We start from the raw sequence: 18,795 nt of genomic DNA, 5'->3' as shown, positions 1-18,795 counted from the left end.
TGCTTCCATATCCTGCAATCTCACTGCCTCCAGTGCCAAAGACCTGAGTGCCTCCAGTAACCAGGAACCTGTAAATATTGAAAGTTCTATCGCTGCATACGCAGATGACTCAAACAACTGATCAGCCTGTATCATCCAGAAGCAAATGTTGGGGATTTGGGGAAGTGTTGGTAAGGAATGATAATAATCAAACATCACACTTAATAAGAGTTAAGCTAATCCAAGGGCATGATTGATGGAGTGGTGACTGCAACTTCTTTGAAATCCGGAGGGCTAGAAACCTCTGGTCCTGAACTCTTGATCTTGAGAATGGGATGTTGGGTTAGAAGCTCTGCTCAGCCTATTAGGCTGAAAAGACTCTGATGGTTCTTTTTTAGTCTCCCATGGTGACCTGAAATATCTCCATGACTCTTTCATCCTTTGGACCCATTCTAAATAGAAACTATATAAAGCAGATTAAATGTGCTTCCCAGCCATTGCTTTTTTTGTCCAGTTACAAATTGAAATGTAATTGGACTTTTGGGCCTTGATAATGGCATTCACTGGCAACCACATTCCATCCCTGGTCGTAAGTGGTGATTGTCACCGAAAATCAAACATTCCTGCAGGACATCCTTAATGTAGATCACAAAATGTGTTAATGCTACATCCCAAGCACTCCATTTTCTTACCCATTTAATACCTTCATTAAATCATCTGATAAGTTCCAGCAAAACCTAACTACTTTCCTTTATCACTTCAACAAAATTCACTGGCTTATCCTGTTTTCCTACATCCATCTTCCCAGTATTTTTTCTGAACGACAAGTACTACAACTTCATGTGGCCTATTTTACAGCAGTGAAAACAACTGACCTTCGTTTCTTCTCTTTTCCCCTCATGGGTTTCCTTTTTACCCTGTGGTAAACTATCTTTATTATCTTTAATGATTTCTCTTTTCCCCAATTTCTATCACTCACAGATTAAAATTAATGTCAGAAGCCAAACTTTGATTCGTGAACCAATTCATAATCATCAGCCATTTCAGCTGCTAAACTTGAAGTTTTAATTCTCTGCTCTTCCACAAGTTCAAACTACTTCAGGAAGTGAATTTTTGAACTCATCCAAAATAATCTTCTCTCTAAGAGCATCTTATGTTTGATCTATTTTCAATGCCCTTATCCGCCTATCAAAAAATTACTTTGTTTGATCCTTTCAAACTCAATGTACATTTGACCAGGATCCCTCCTTAGATTCCTGAAATGTTGTCTGTAGGCTTGTGGCACAAGGTCATGTGCACTTAAGACGGCTTTCTTCACCTCCTCTTACGTCACAATTACCTCCTCTGATAACGATGCAAATATCTCACTACTTCTGCCTTCCATCTTTGTTTAAATGAACAAGATCGACACGGTCACTTCATTTGTTTAGCCATTTTATCAAATGAAATGAGAAAGCCTTCTACATCTTTCTCATCAAATTTAGAAACTGCTTTAAACAGACATAGTTAAACAAATCCTCATCAGGCCTTTGGCTACAATGCATTTATTCATCATCACTATTTTTCTCACTAAACCAAGCTTTTACCTTCATCTTTACCCTTTTAATTCCTCTCTAATTGTTAACTTCTATAGTTCAAACTCTCTCTCTTTCCACTTTTCTTCTCTCTCTTTCCCCCTTTATTCTGCATTGGCCTTCCTTTCATTTTCAGCGCAGTAAGATCTGTGACGATGCTATCCTTAGACAATCCTTATCTAATATGATCTACATGTGATAGACATGCAATGTGCCCTCTGAATGGTCCAGCAAGCCACTCAGCTGTATCTAGCTACTACAAAGTCTGATAAAAGGAATGAAATCAGATAAGCCACTCAGGATCAATCTAAGCATTGGAAATACCAATTGCACACACAACCCTATCAACTGTGCAAAATCATCCTTACTAATATTTGGGAACCTGTGCCAAAATTGGGAGAGTGTCCCATGCAACAGCCTGACATAGTCACACTCATTTAATCATACAATCAGCAATGGTTACACTGTTGCCATTAGACTACTTTGTAATTCCAAATTTTTACTGGATTTAAATGGAATTTGAATCTGTGCCCCGAGAACAATAACCTAGTAAGTGACATTACTACCATGGCACCACTGACCTTCTAAGTCGCATTCCTTCAGCTCTGCTGTCTTGCTATATCCATCATAAATGGTGATGGACAATCAAACAACATGGAGAGACCCGAGTAGGAGGGAGAGAGATGTGAGGGAGAGGCGTAATAGATGTGGGGAGATATGAAGGGGGAGGTTGATGTGAGGAAGGAGGTGGAGGAGGGACATAGAGGGAGTGGTATTTGACGGGATGAGTGATGTGAGGATTTGGGAAGAGACACATGGGGGCTGATGAGGAAGTGGGGTCAGTGAGGGAGAGGACAAGGAGAGAGATGGATGGGTGGGGATTTGAGGGCCTGCGGTATGTGAAGAGCATGGAGCTGTGATGGTCGTGGGATATGGGGAGAGAGCTGATGGGAAGGGCGCAGGAAATGTCAGAGGGCAGATACAAAGTGGGGATACCTTGGGGGAGGTGTCTGTGAGGGCGATGGAGCTAAAAGGGAGAGTGCTGTGAGGTGTATGGGGTGGGGATGAGTGCAAAGAGGGTTTGTGAGGAATAGGCTTTGTGAGGGATCGGAACCGTTAGATGGAATGGCTGTGTGAGAGGTAAGGCTCTGTGAGGGGTAGGGGTCTATGAGGTATAGGGGATCTCTGAGGGGAAGGGGCTCTGTGAGGGTGAGGGTCTATGAAGGTAGTGGCTCTGTGAGGGGTAGGAGCTCTGTGAAGGGTAGACATCTGTGAGGGGTAGGAGCTCAGTGAGGGGTAGGGCTCTGTGAGAGGTGGGAGATGACAAATTACTTTTTGTAAAACAAAACTGTCAGAGAACTGTTTATTGGCATATTCTCCATGCCCGCATTGCAACCAATCAGAGTGCTGCTGCCAAACAATCAATTCCTGTTTCTCATACAGTATAAATTGTTGTTCCCTTTTAAATGTGATATTCCTGCACCTGTCCGAATGAGGGCAAAATGAAAAACCTGACGCCATGTCACTTTTTTCATAAAGACTCCCATTCTGTTCAGCCAAGGAATAGTGGGAATGGCTTTTGCTGGATGAGATACTGTGCTAATGAGAAAATGCCAGACAGAGTTTACAGCATCTGAGATTAAGGACTGAGGAGTTGGTGGTGCAGGCTGGAAGAGCTGAATGGCCTACTCTTGCAGCTATTTTCTATGTTTAACTAAAAGGAGGAGGTTCCACAAATAACCCCATCCTGAATGATGCAAAAGATAAAGCTGAAGCACTTGCAAGATCTTCAGCTAGAAGTACTGAGCGGATGTTCCATTGCGGCCTCCTGCTGAAGTCCCCATATCACAGATGCCAGTCTGGAGCCAATTTGATTCACTTCACGTGATATCAACAAATGGCTGGAGGCACTGGATACTGCAAAGGATATGGGCCCTGACGACATTCTGGCAACTGTACTGAAATTCTGTGTTCCAGAACTAGCTGCTCCCCTAGCCAGGCTGTTCCTATGCAGTTACAACATTGTTATTTAATATCACCTGCCTATCTAATATTCCATTACAGAAAAAAAAATACAGAAATTGCTGGAAACAGCAGGTATGGCAGCAGCTATGGACAGAAAGTAGAGTTAACGTTTCAGGTCCAGCGACCCTTCTTCAGAACTGACTGAAGATAGGGTGGGGGTAGGAGTAAATGATAGGCGGAGATGGAGACCAAAGAGCTAGAAAAACAAGTGGGCAAACAATGGAATGGGTAAAGGTCAGCCTCAGAAAATCAATAATTGCTAATGGGAACCATTAGTGGCTGACAATGGGCTATTTATGGTAGCACTGTCCATGTTCTAACAGGGTCTGGTTGTGTGGGTTTTGGGGTAAAGACATGGGGAAAGCCACTCATGCTCCAAAACTATTGAACTCCACGTTGAATACAGAAGGCTGCAAGATCCCATAGTGGAAAATGAGATGCTGATCTTTCAGCTTGCAATGAGCTTTGCTGGAGCATAGCAGCAAGCCTGAGACATAGATATTGGCCTGGGAACATGGTGGCGCATAGAAGTGTTCAGCAGCACAAAGCTCAGGATCATTTTTGTGGACAGAATGTAGGTGTTCTGTAAAGCAGTCGCCAAGTCAGCGTTTCATTTCCCCATTGTAGAGCAGACTGCATTGTGAGCGGCGAATTCAGTAGACTAGATTGAGTGAAGTGCAGGTAAATTGCTGCTTCACCAGAAAGGTGTGTCTGTAGCCTTGGATAATTAGGAGGGAGGAAGTAAACCAGCAGGTGTTACAGTTTCTACAATTGCATGGGGGTGTGGGATGGTGTTCAGAGTGGAGGGGGACTGAGGGAACGGTCCCTGCAGAAGCTGACAAAGAAGGGAATATATTTCTGGTAGTATAATCCCGCTGGAGGTGGCAGAAGTGGCAGCTAATGATCCTTTGGATGTGGATGCAGCTGCGATGGTAAGTGAGGGCCAGGGGTTACCCTATCACTGCTATGGGAAAGAAGAGAAGGAGAGAGGGCCGAAGTGTGGGCACGGGTCGGACACAACTTAGGGTCCTATCAACCATGGCAGAAGGGAATCCTTGGTTGAGGATGAAGATGCACACTTTGGAGGCCTCTTTGTAGAAGATACAACGGAGACAGAGAAACTGGGAGAATGGAATGAAGTCCTTATGCAGGGTGTAAGGATGTAAAATCAAGGTAACTGGGGAGTCAGTGGGTTTGTAGTGGATATTGGTGGCCACCCTATCCTCCTGACAGTTACCTGATGAAGAATCAGTGCTCTGAAAGCTAGTGCTTCCAAATAAATCTTTTGGACTATTAGCTGGTGTTGTGTGATTTTTTAATTTTTATAGCATTAGGCAAGAACCTCCAAAAATTGATGGGGACAGATATTCACAGGTAAAGGGACAGTTGGGATGTGGGAAGCCTTCAAAATGAAATAACAAACATCAGAGACAGTATGTTCCCATTAGGGTGAAAGACAAAGCTGGTAGTTGTAGGGAATACTGGATAATGTGAGAAATTGAGGTTTTGATCAAGAAAAAGAAGAGGGCATATATCAATATAAACAGCAGAGATCGAGTGTAACTATGGAAGAGTATAAGACAGTAGAAATATAATAAAGAGGGAAATCAGGAGGGCAAAATGGAGACATGAGATAGCTTTGGCAAAAAGAGTGAAGGAGAATGCAAAAGGATTCTACAAATACATCAAGGACAGAAGTGTAACAAGGGAGAGAATAGGGCTATTCCTGATGAAGGGCTTTTGCCCAAAACGTCGATTTTACTGATCCTCGGATTCTGCCTGAACTGCTGTGCTTTTCCAGTACCACCAACCCAGAACCCTTAAAGACCAGCAAGGCTGTCTATATGTGGAGACGCAGGAGATGGAATATTGCGTGCAATTCTGGTCTCCTTCCTAGCGGGAGGATGTTGTGAAATTTGAAACGGTTCAGAAAAGATGCACAAGGATGTTGCCAGGGCGAAACTGATTGAGAAAGATTGTAGATTGCCTCAACACTTTTCAATTAGAAAACAAAAGCTTGAGTGAAGTTCTAATTAAACACCCAGAAGTTTTTCAGGAAGAAGAAGGGATATAGCTGCATTGGTGGTGCAGTGCCCAGAGTGCCAATAAGAACAAAAAAGACTGCTAGCAGCTCCCCTACATTCTTGAGAATAGCTGGATAATCCCTGTATTCGGTTACACGTTGTTTATGGAGGTCTCTTCATGGGCTCAATGTTGGATGCCAGTGAAAGGGGCTGGACATGCATAGAGTTCATTCATCAAATACAGGGATTATGATAGAAAAACTGCATGCATCTTTTGCAATTCACAGATTCTTGGAAGTGTTGTTCACAGATAATAGGTCATCATCTACCAACACGGAGTTTGAGTATTTCCTAAAATTGAATAATATTCATCATATAAGGGCTGCTCCGTGCTACCTATCATCCAAAGGTCTGGTAAAAACAGTAGTCCAAACTTTGAAGGCAGGCATAAAGAAACAGCCTGCAATTTCATGTGATACCAAACTGTCCCAGTTCCTATTTGATTATAGGACCACCCCTCAAGCAACTAAAGGGATACCTCCAGTAGCATTGCTAATGGGGAGAAGATTCCATACCAGGTTAAATCTGATCTTCCCAGGCGGTGCTGATGCAGAGAGAGGTGGAGAATGTGCATATCGTGTGATTGATTAAAAGTTTAATTGCCTTTATAAATATTCTATTTTAAAAAGATTTTTGAGATTTTTCACAAAATTTTTAAAAAGTACAAAATTGTGCAATCTACTTTACAATATAATAACAACACCAGTATAAAATTTAAAAACTAACTACTAATCTATCCTACACACTACCAAAACACAAAATAGGATATTGTACATTATTCACAATGACCAACAAAAAGAGAAAAGGAAGTAAATAAGTAAATAAATAACTAGACACACATTCAAAACAAATTTATATCAAGTCATAATAAAACCCATACTTATACGAGATTCTTCCTCCTGGGAGCCGCTGAACCAGCCAACACCATCCCCATGGCTAAGCAAAGGCCCTAAACAATATGGCCGATATATCTGCGTCAATGTAGTTCAAAAAGGGCTGCCATGTTCTATAAAATAATTTTGTTTTTTGGTGCACCATATTCGTAAGGAAGTCAAGGGAAATATATTCCATAACTATCCAATGCCAATTTGAAAGTCCCAGGGGACTTTCAGATACTCAATTTACCAAGATGTTTTCCTCGCACAAAAGGAAAGGATAGTGATTAATTTCCTCCCATATGCATCTAGAGAGGGGAAATTTGGAGAACCCAGAAGAAGAGACACTGGTTCCAACCCAATCTCCATTCCCAAAATCTTTGCAAGGCATTTGCTACGCTATTCCAATATCTGCGAATCTTATGGCATGTCCGCAGATAATGAGTGAGGGTACCAACTTCTATTTTGCATTTAGGGCACATTGGAGATGCTCCTGTCTTGAACTTTACGAGTCGCTCTGGTGCCATGTGAGCCCAATGAAGTATCTACAATTGAATAACCTGAGTTCTATTACAGATGGAGATTTTCCTATCATTTTCCCAGACATCCTCCCACATCTCAAAGGAGATTTCTATCCCTAATTCTTGATTCCAGGATTTATATAACCGTTCCATGTCCTTTGATACCTTATTACATGGCAAGTGTTAGAGAGTACTGACTGAGGACGTACCCATCGGCCGAAGCACTCGTCTTTCCATATCCGACTTATCAGGATTAATCATCAATGTGGTCTTCTTTTGTATAAAGTCTTGTATTTGAAAATATCGAAAAAGGTCTTTGCTGGTCAACTCAAACTTCTGACATAACTGTTTGAAGGACATCAAGACCTCCCCATCGAACAGATCTCCCAATCAGGAGATACCTCTGGACTCCCAGATTTTAAATCCAGCATCAATCAAGCCTGGCTGAAATCCCAACACTCCCACTATAGAGGTAAAAGGGGAGGTTTTTTGTAGATTACCCTCATCCTGTTGCATCATCCTCCAAGCTTTGATTGTATTTAATACAACGCGATTCTTACAATGATCCGTAATGACTCACATCTTATCCATGAATAGTAGATTGATGAGGGGACATTTTACCTGGCCGGCCTCAATATCTAAACAGATTGATTGTAGGTCACAGGAGACCCAGTCAGCTACATAAGATAACAGACAGCTCAATTGGTGCCTCCTGAAATCCAGAAAATCCAGCTCACCCTTTACTTGTGAGAGCTGCAGTTTATCTAATTTAATAAGGGGCCATCTATGACTCCAAATAAAGGAGCCAAGCCAACCATAGAGCATACGCAGCAACTGTCTCGGTAAAAAAGGTGAGGTAGAATATTAATCTTAACCAAAGCTATTCTTCCTAGCCAAGTATCGGGAGATCTTCCCAGGGTTGAAGGTCCTGCCTTATTTTCTCTAATAAGTGTGTATAGTTAGCTTTATATAGCTGACCAAATATCAGAGTAATAAAAATACCTAAGTAAAAAAAACCTCCCAGTGGCCACCGAAAGGGGAAGCGGGGTCCATCTGGAAAATTGGATATGCTGATAAGACCTCCTAGCGGCATGGCCTCTGATTTCATAAAATTTATTTTGTCGCCTGAGAACATACCAAATAAGTTAACCACTTGAATTAAGCAGGGCACAGATGTCAATGGGTCATCTAGGAAAAGAAGGACGTCATCCACGTAGAGAGTGATTTTATGCTTACTCGATCCAACCTCCGGGGCCATTATATTAGGCTCAGGTCGTATAGCTTCCGCCAGCTGCTCAATCACTAACGTAAATAATAGTGGTGAGAGAGGGTATCCCTGACAACAACCTCTGCCAACACTAAAGCTATCTGAACTTACACCATTAGTAATCACCGTTGCTTTGGGGTCATTATGTAATACTGGAACCCATTTAGAAAAGACCTCTCCAACACCAAACCTTTCCAAAGTATGAAAGAGATATGGCCATTCTACCTGATCGAATGCCTTCTCTACATCTAGGGAGACAACTAATCTCAGTATCGCTTCTTGCTGGCAGGTTTGTACCATATTTAACACTCTTCTAATGTTATTAGTCGATCTGCAATCCTTTATAAACCCCGTCTGATCCTCTTTTATAATGAATGGTAAAACCCTATCCAATCTTAATGCCAACATTTTTGAGAATATTTTAAAGTCCACATTCAATAAGGATATTGGTCTGTATGAAGAGCAGTCATCTGGGGCTTTTCCATTCTTGAGAATGAAAGAGATACTTGTTTCTCTCAGAGAAGTCGGGAGGCAACCCTGACAGTGAATAATTGTACATGTCTATAAGCGGCCCAACCAATTCACCTATAAATTCTTTATAGAACTCAGCCTGGAATCCAGGTCCTTTACCGTTCTGGAGGTGCCTCACCGCCTCCTGTACTTCCTGGGTTATCAGGTGGGCGTTCAAGAACAACACCTGCTCTGAGGTTAGGCCCAAGAGGGCCAGATTTTTTTTAAAAAGACTCATCTTCTCCGTTCTATCCTCACAGCTCTCCGACTTATACAATTCAAAATAGAACTTTCTGAAAGCTGCGTTGATCTTTTTACAATCACAAGTCAGGGTACCAGCACTCTCTCTAATAGACATAATGGATTGGGGAGCATTTTTCTTTCTGGCAAGGTACGCTAGATACCTGTCCGGATTAGCGCCACATTCAAATACTCTCTGCTTCGCAAATAGTATCTCCCTCTTTGCTGTTTGAGTAAGTGCGGTATTCAAAGTTTCCCTGAGGGCTGTGATCCGCTGTAGTTTAGTAATGGAGGGCCTGACAACATATGCTGTCTCAGCTGCCTTCAGGTGAGCCTCGAGCAGACGCTGTTGTTCTCCCTTTTGTCTTTTCTGGGTCGTTCCAAATTGATGCTGGAAGGCTAGTGATGGAAGATAAGGAAATAGCTGAATAACTTCACTTTGCGTCAGTCTTCACAGTAGAAGAGATGAGTAATATCCCAACAATTAAGGAGAGTTAGGGGGCAAAGTTGGATTCCAGGCTGAGTTCTATAAAGAATTTATAGGTGAATTGGTCGGGCCGCTTATAGCCATTACAAAAGAGAAAGTGCTAGAAAAGCTAAAAGGTCTAAAAATTGATATGATTTGGAAATACCAGTGTTGGACTGGGGTGTACAAAGTTAAAAATCACATAACACCAGGTTATAGTCCAACAGGTTTAATTGAAGCACCAAATTTCGGAGCACTACTCCCTCATCAGGTTGTTGTGGAGTATAAGATTGTAAAACACAGAATTTATAGCACAAGTTTACAGTGTGATGTAACTGCCACATACATGGTGGGAGGTGTTCCCATGCATAATAGTGACACACACTCCTACACACATACACACACGCACCCTCGCAAAACTTATACCCATTTATACTCACACTCACACACATGCACCCACTCTCTCACAGACACTCACAACCACCCCCCAACACATACATGCACATGCATGCACGCACGTGCACATACGTTTGCAGATGTGCAGGTCAGGTGAATTGGCCATTTTAAATTGCCCATAGTGTTCGGTGCATTAGTCAGAGGGTAATGGGTCTGGGTGGGGTTCTCTTCGGAGGGTCAGTGTGGACTGGTTGGGCCGAAGGGCCTGCTTCCACGCTGTAGGGAATCTAATGGGTGGCACGGTGGCACGGTGCCTCACAGCGCCAGAGACCTGGGTTCAATTCCTGCCTCAGGCGACTGACTGTGTGGAGTTTGCACATTCTCCCCGTGTCTGCGTGGGTTTCTTTAGGGTGCTCCGGTTTCCTCCCACAGTCCAAAGATGTGCAGGTTAGGTGAATTGGCTATGCTAAATTGCCCGTAGTGTTGGGTAAGGGGTAGATGTATGGGTGGGTTGCGCTTCGGTGGGTCGGTGTGGACTTGTTGGGCCGAAGGGCCTGTTTCCACACTGTAAGTAATCTAATCTAATCTAAAATCTCACCCACACCCCAACTGCATTAAACCCATATTAACTGAACCCAGTTCGCATGCGCTGTGGGGGAGCTCGAGGCGACTTGGAGCATCTTGTGCGCGCGCACCCACACCCAGTCCAATCCCGCGCAGCAGCAGTTGGGTGCGCGGGGCCGCTCCCGCGGGGACGAGCGCCTCCTAACAGCTGACGCTGAGTGTCGATGGCGGTCGGCGCCTGGCGGATCTTGGGTGATGGACGGAGCCGCTTCGGTAAGTTTCCTCAAGTCCGCGGTCTCAGCCTCGAGGGAGGCCACTCCTCCTGCGCCGGGTTTAACTGCCCGCCCACCACTCCCGGAATTTCAATGTGCACCCTCCCCGCCCCAATCTCCCTCTCACCCTGCCCCGCCCCTCCCCTCCCTCCTTACTTCTCACTCTCACCCCCCACTCTCTCAACCTCATTCCTCCCATCCCCTCCTCCCTCCCCTCTCCCCCCACCCCATTACCCCCCTCATTCCCCCCTCATTCTTCTCCACCCTCATTTTCCACCCCCATTCACTCCCCCCATCTGATTTCCTGCCCCCCATTTTCCCCCTCTGATTCCCCCCATTCTTCCTCCTCCCCCCCATTCTTCCTCCTCTCCCCCCCATTCTTCCCCCCCCTCCCCCTCCTCCCCCGTCCCCCCTCCCCCCTCCCCCCCGTCCCCCCTCCCCCCCTCTCCCCCTCTCCCCCTCTCCCCCTCCCCCTCCCCCTCCCCCCCCCCTCCCCCCTCTCCCCCTCCCCCTCCCCCCCTCTCCCCCTCCCCCTCCCCCCCTCTCCCCCTCCCCCTCCCCCCCTCTCCCCCTCCCCTCTCCCCCCCCTCCCCCCCTCCCTCCCCTCCCCCCCTCTCCCTCCCCCCCTCCCCCTCCCCCCCCTCCCCTCCCTCCCTCCCCCCCCTCCCTCCCCCCCCTCCCTCCCTCCCCCCCCCCCTCCCTCCCTCCCCCCCCCCTCCCTCCCCCCCTCCCTCCCTCCCTCCCCCCCTCCCTCCCTCCCTCCCCCCCTCCCTCCCTCCCCCCCTCTCCCTCCCTCCCCCCCCCTCCCTCCCCCCTCCCCCCTCCCCCCTCCCCCCTCCCTCCCCCCTCCCCCCTCCCTCCCCCCCCTCCCTCCCCCCTCCCCCCCCTCCCCCTCCTCCCCCCTCCCCCTCCCCCCCTCCCCCTCCCCCCCCTCCCCCTCCCCCTCCCCCTCCCCCTCCCCCTCCCCCCCCTCCCCCTCCCCCCCCTCCCCCTCCCCCCCCTCCCCCTCCCCCTCCCCCTCCCCCCCTCCCCCTCCCCCCCCTCCCCCTCCTCCCCCCTCCCCCTCCTCCCCCCTCCCCCTCCTCCCCCCTCCCCCTCCTCCCCCCCTCCCCCTCCCCCCCTCCCCCCCCCTCCCCCCCTCCTCCCCCCTCCCCCTCCTCCCCCCCCTCCCCTCCCCCCCCTCCCCCTCCTCCCCCCCCTCCCCCTCCTCCCCCCCCTCCCCCTCCTCCCCCCCCCTCCCCCCTCCTCCCCCTCCCCCCCCCCCTCCCCCCTCCTCCCCTCCCCCCCCCTCCCCCCTCCCCCCCCTCCCCCCCCCTCCTCCCCCTCCCCCCCCCTCCTCCCCCTCCCCCCCCCCCCTCCCCCTCCCCCCCCCCCTCCCCCTCCCCCCCCCTCCCCCTCCCCCCCTCCTCCCCCCCCTCCCCCCCTCCCCCCCCTCCCCCCTCCCCCTCTCCTCCCCCCCCTCCCCCCCCTCCCCCCCCTCTCCCCCTCCCCCTCCCCCCCTCTCCCCCTCCCCCTCCCCCCCTCCCCCCCTCTCCCCCTCCCCCCCTCTCCCCCTCCCCCTCCCCCCCTCCCCCTCCTCCCCCCTCCCCCTCCCCCTCCTCCCCCCTCCCCCTCCCCCCCTCCCCCCCCCCCTCCCCCCTCCCCCCCCCCTCCCCCTCCCCCCCCCCTCCCCCTCCCCCCCCCTCCCCCCTCCCCCCCTCCTCCCCCCTCCCCCTCCCCCCCCCTCCCCCTCCCCCCCCCTCCCCCTCCCCCCCTCCCCCTCCCCCCCCTCCCCTCTGGCCACCCCACATGATTAAAATATCCCAGATGTTTTAAGGGCTTTTGGGAACAAATTTGCTGCACCAACCCCTGCCCTGCTCTGCCCTCCCTCACCCTACTGACACTGCTCCCCCACCCTCACCCTGCTCCCTTCCTCCCTCATCCTGCTTTCACGAGCTCTGCCCTCCCTCTCCCTGCCCCCCTCCATCCCCTGACAACATTTTCCTAGCTTCCTTCAATTCTGAGGAAAATTTGATTTCTCTGTGCAGATGCTTCCAGACCTGCTGAGCTTTTCTAGCAACCTCGTGGTTTAATTAAAATGCCTACCAAGAGGATAACTATGTTATACAGTAACCATGAGTGTGTTGATATTTTTCATGGTCTATGTTAAACTACTTCCAATTTGCTAAATTATGACCCAGCAGGGTTTTGGGATTATTTACTGAGATTATTGCCTTAATTCCATAATTTTTAAACTTCCTTGATTATAACACAATGACATAATGCACGTTCCAATAATGCATCCTCTGACTCACCATGAAAAAGCAATCTATTAGTATAACTTATTCTGTTCTGTAGCTCTGCATAATTTTCTGCCTTTGAAACAATTATGTCATCCTTGATTCAGTGATAAGAGTGAATCAGAAGTCTGTGGGCAGTAAATTGAAGGTTGTAGTGCCACTCCATAGACTTGAACATATAATCTAGATGACACGCTACATAGGATGATTGAAGTGTTACACTGTCTGAGGTGTTGTTTTTCACTTGAGATGTTAAGAGTCACAGATTCTTCCCTCACCCCCTACTTAGGTGGATGTGGAGGTTTCCATGGTACTGGTTCAAAATAAAGTGAATCATTCCACATGGTCAATATTGATCCCTCAAATAATAATCAATTGTAATCCAGATTATATGAAGAATATTAATTTCCTCTTTAGGGTAACATGTCATTTGAAAGATGGCATCTCTAACAATAGCATTCCTTCACTTTGGCACCAGAGTTTCAACTTAGATTTAGTAATCAGATGGCTGGAATGATACTCAAAAGCAGAACTTTCTGATTCTCACACAAGAATACTACCAGCAGCCAAAACAGCAATGTAATTTTCAAGTTGTTTGTTTGCTTGCTATTTAAATATGTCTTGTACTTTAGGCTTACACCAGTGATCTAGATGAAGCATACAAGAGCTTCTTACAGGGCTTGACAGGACACAAGCAGGAAGAATTATCTACTGTCGATGGTGCTAAAACCAGGGGGAGGCAAACTCAAATAAGGGTAGTTTGTTTAGGATTGAAATGAGGAATTTCTTTCCTCTAAATGCGACTCTTTGGAATTGTCTACACTGGAGGGTTGAGGAGGCTCACTAAGTGTATTCCTCATCTCAAATATTAATGGATTTCTAGATTAAGGTAAAAAGCGATATAGGGATATTGTAGGAAAATAACAACGAGACTGACCAGTTAAGATCCAATGGAACTTCAAAGTAGCCCTGATCCACTGACCTATTGCTATTTTCAATGTTTCAACCAGGCATTATAAATAGATTAGAAAATACACCTCCCCCCCCCCCCCCTCCCACCTTGCTAAAGAGAAGTCAAAGACTATAAAATTGTCATTTTCATTCACATTGCGAATGCTGAGCACAGTTTGACATGAGTTTTGCGTGTACTGGGCCAAGTCTTTTTTTTTGTTCTTATACCCATTCTTTTGATGTGGATGTTGCTGGCAAAGTTAACATTAATTGCCCATCAGAAGTTTTCCTTCTAAGGCTGAGTAAGTTGCCATGTCCCTTCAGAGTCAACTAGTCTCTAAGACTGGTGCCACATATGTGTCAGAACAGATAATGGGTGTAACATCAGCTTTTGAAAGGGTCATTTTGGTCATTGGTCCCACTCTGCCTCAGCAGTGCAGCATTATACTGCATTTTAGTACATGTTACAATTAATCCAGCATTGATTACCTGGATTTGTTTGGTTTTAAATTTTGCTACTTTGAGAATTTTGCAAGGCTACACACTGCTGATTAAAAAGCAAGAACACTTTCACTGTCCAGCTTGAGAAAATGTCTTAAATATTTGAAACTGGTTAATTATTTAAACTAACTTTTATTACAGATTCTACAATGAGTTGTGCAAATTGTGCTTGAATCTGCAGCCAAAAAAAATGATTTTAAATGCTGGGAGCCATGAAGGTACCAAAAGTTGCATATGTGTTTGTCCTTTTCGTATGCATATTAATATATGTGTATCAAAAGCGACCTTTTCAAAGAACACAAAATGGGCTTGGATTCATCATTCAGGCAGCACTTGGACAATCTGTGCCTCAAGACTTCTATGGAATTATGTTTGATGCTGGCAGTACTGGGACACGCATTCATGTCTTCAAGTTTACCAAGTTGCCAAATGGTAGGTGTTTGTTTCCAGCTACTTTGCAAAATTGCTAAGATGTGGATACTGATACTGAGAAACATGACCCCTGCTCCAATACTTTTTAACTGCAATTAGTAACTGTAGTTTGAGTAATAATGCTGTATGGGGAGGTGAGGGCCTAGTGGCATTACCACTGGTCTGTTAACCCAGATACCAGGTAATGTTCTGGAGACAATGTTAGAATCCTGCCATGGCAAATGGGTGGAATTGAATTCAATAACGTAAAAAAAAGTCTGGAGTTAATAGTCTAACAATGACCACAAAACCATTGTCGATTGTCAGAAAAGCCAATCTGGTCCCCTAATGTCCTTTAGGGAAGGAAACTGCTGTCCTTACCTAGTCTGGCCTACGTGTGACTCCAGGCCCACAGCAATGTGGTTGACTCTTAACTTAGGGGTAGACAATGAATGCTGGCTAGCTGGCGATGCCCTCATCCTGTCAATGAATAAAAATATCTGTTTACAACTTCATGTCCACAAACATCTTTCTCACTTTGGGAGACTGAGATCATTGGTTTGAGAATCCCAGAACTCCATGACAACTCCATGGGTGTACCCACACCACACAGTTTAAAAATGCAGTTCACCAACTCATCCTTGAGGGCATTTGAGGATGGCGGCTTACTGTGAGAGCAAATTACTGCAGATGCTGGAATCGGTACTGAAAACAACAAATACCCTGGAGATCTGAGGGTCAGACAGCATTCATGGAGAGTAGAGAACAAGCTAACGTTTTGAGTCTAGACAACTCTTCAAGTAGACTCGAGATGTTAGCTTGCTGTCTTATCATGGATGCTGTCTGACCTTCTGACCTCCAGCATTTATTGTTTTCAAGCTGTGAATCAGATTCCAACATGGTCACATGACTCCTTTCTTTCCTTTACCTTAACATTAGAGCCGCATAATATAGCAGTGTTTTAAACCTCATAATTGTTACAATATAGATAAATCTTTGAAAGTGATAGGGCATCTTGCAGTTGCTTTTTTAAAACAAAAACATGGCATTCACAGCTTTAGAATTAAAAGTACAGGTATAGGGAAATTACATTAAGCAGGGCGAGGCAGGAGAAAGGCAATGTATTATCGAAGGAGCTGGAGAGACACAGGATCTCTGGATAAACTACTTCTCTAAGATTCTCTATTCTGGGTATGGGGATGACTTCTCTCTGGCCACCCCACATGATTAAAATATCCCAGATGTTTTAAGGGCTTTTGGGAACAAATTTGCTGCACCAACCCCTGCCCATGTACTTTGAGTCCTGATGCTAAATCTTCATAAATTATTGTTAAAAATCACACAACACCAGCTTATAGTCAACGGGTTTATTTGGAAGTATTAGCTTTCAGAGCGTTACTCCTTCATCAGGTAGCTGTGAAGCAGGACCATAATATGCAGAATTTATAGCAAAAAAATTACAATATCATGCATCTGAAATGATATATTGAACAAACCTATATTGTTATTAAATCTCTCATCTTTTAGAGTGGGTTGCAGGTTTCAGCTCATTAATAATTAAATTCCAGAACTACTTTTAAGTCACATTCTCGAGATAGCTTTTTTAAAAATAAAACCTTAAGTTGTCATCTCAGCTCAGACAATGCATTAAAGGTGTGAGGTTAGAATCTGTATTCCAATCTTGAGTCAGACTGGTTCTATTTCCAAAGTAGAATTTACAAAATATTACATGGATTGACTGCCTGCAGATTGCATTTTTTGAGCAAAATAGAATGTGTCTGCAAATACAAATTCACCCAATATGGACTTGTGTATTTGCATGTGCAGGGAAGTGTGTGTGTGTTTGTGTGTGCAAGCTTGGTAAAGTGAGTGTGATGGGGTGAAAGGAGGCGTATGTGTATGAGAGAGGGTCTGTGTGAACATTTATTCTGTGTGTGAGAGAATGTATAGTGTAGTTGGGTCACTTGCAGCGTGACATAAACCCAAGGTACCGAACTTGGCTATCAGCCTCTTCTCAGTCACTTTGTGTTGTTGCCTATACTGAAGTCTATCTGACAGAATCCCTACAGTGTGGAAACTGGCCTTTCGGCCAACAAGTGCACACCGACCCTGTGAAGAGTAACCCGTCCAAACCTATTCCCCCTACCCTATATTTACCCCTGACTAATACACCTAGCCTACATATCCCTGAACACTATAGGCAATTTAGCATACCAAACCACTTAACCTGCACATCTTTGGAATGTGGGAGGAAACCGTAGCACCCAGAGGAAATCCACAGACACAAGGAGACTGCGCAAACTCCACACAGACAGTTGTCTGAGACAGGAATTGAACCTGGGTCCCTGGCGTTGAGGCAGCAGTGCTAACCACTGAGCAACCATGCCTTGGAGAATGGTTACCCGAAGATCAGAGGCTGAATGTCCACGACTGCTGGAGAGTTCCCTGACTGGGACGGACACCCCTGTCTAGAGATTGTTGCATGGTGTCCATTCATCCGCTGTTGTGGTGTCTGCTTGGTCTCGCCAATGTACCATGACTCGGGGCTCCTGGCCTCCAGCATATGAGAGACCATGTTGGCTGAGTCACACAAGTACCTGCCGTATACATGGTGTGTGGTGTCCTCACATTTAATGGTGGTATCAATGTCGACACTCTGACACTGTATTTGCCTTCCAGTGTTTGCCATGGCAGGGTTGTATGGTGTTGTGGTTGATGTCCTGAAAGCCAGGCAGTTTGTTGCGAACAATGATCCGTTTAAGGTTTGGTGGTTGTTTTAAGGGCGAAAAGTGGAGGTGTAGGGAAGGTCTTGGCAAGGTGTTCACCCTCATCGGTAATGTGTTCCAGGCTGTGAAGAACATGGAGAAAGTGAGGACTGCAGATGCTGGAGATCAGAGCTGAAAAATGTGTTGCTGGAAAAGCGCAGCAGGTCGGGCAGCATCCAAGGAGCAGGAGAATCGATGTTTCGGGCATAATGATTCCTGAAGAAGGGCTTATGCCCGAAACGTTGATTCTTCTGCTCCTTGGATGCTGCCTGACCTGCGCTTTTCCAGCAACGCATTTTTCTGTAAAGAACATGGCGTAGTTTTTCAGCTCTCGGGAAGTAGTGGACAACGAAGGGTACCCTATTGGTTGCAACCCATGCCTGTCACCCTTAATGCATTGGCTGAGCTGAGATGTCACTTTTTAAAATAAAACCTTAACTTATCTTGAGAATGTGACTTAAAAGAAGTTCTGGGATTTACATATTAATGAACTGAAACCTGTAATCCATTCTAAAAGACGAGAGACTTAACAAAAATCTAGGTTTTTCAATATATCATTTCCATTGTACGACACTGTAATCCTTTTGCTATAAATTCTGCCTTATGATCCTACTTCACAACTACCTGATGAAGGAGCAGCACTCTGAAAGTTTGTACTTGCAAATAAATCTTTGGGCTATTACCTGATTTTTAACTTTGCCCACCCCATTCCAACCTCCAAATTATAAATTTTTGGTTAGACGTCGGCCAGAATGTTGTCTATATCCAATTCTGTGCTAGAAGAAGACCAGGGTTAAGGGATTTGAGTTTCGTAGCGAGATTATAGCAGCTTCATTGTTCTTTGACTAGAATAAAAGGAAATTTAATAGGGATGTTCGCTGGTATACTAGGTTTTAAGGTAGTAAATAATCAGAAGCTGTTTAGACTGGCAGGATGGCCGATAACCAGAAGGGACAGATCAAGGGTTGTGTAAAGATTTGTAGCTCAAGTGCTGGTTGCTGCAGTTGTGGGTATGTTCGCTGAGCTGGGAAGTTGATTTGCAGACATTTTGTCCCCTGTCTAGGTGACATCTTGGATGCATTGGAGCCTCCTGTGAAGTGCTGCTGTACTGTCTT

At 45.9% G+C, this 18,795-nt stretch overlaps 1 protein-coding gene across 2 annotated transcripts in view; it reads left to right on the top strand.

Moving 5' to 3' along the window:
• The first annotated feature begins 10,652 nt into the window (after positions 1-10,652).
• The window catches only part of entpd6 (ectonucleoside triphosphate diphosphohydrolase 6), a 60,530-nt gene continuing 52,387 nt past the window's right edge, over positions 10,653-18,795 (top strand). For both annotated transcript variants that reach the window (XM_072581304.1, XM_072581303.1), the window contains exons 1-2: positions 10,653-10,774; positions 14,646-14,936. In XM_072581304.1, the coding sequence (XP_072437405.1) occupies positions 14,705-14,936 (232 nt within the window). In that variant the 5' untranslated portion in view covers positions 10,653-10,774; positions 14,646-14,704. The remainder of the gene's footprint in view (positions 10,775-14,645; positions 14,937-18,795) is intronic.

Source organism: Chiloscyllium punctatum, chromosome 11 (genome assembly GCF_047496795.1).
Source record: "Chiloscyllium punctatum isolate Juve2018m chromosome 11, sChiPun1.3, whole genome shotgun sequence".
NCBI classification, from domain to species: Eukaryota; Metazoa; Chordata; class Chondrichthyes; order Orectolobiformes; family Hemiscylliidae; genus Chiloscyllium; species Chiloscyllium punctatum.
This window is presented reverse-complemented; position numbering and strand designations above follow the sequence as displayed.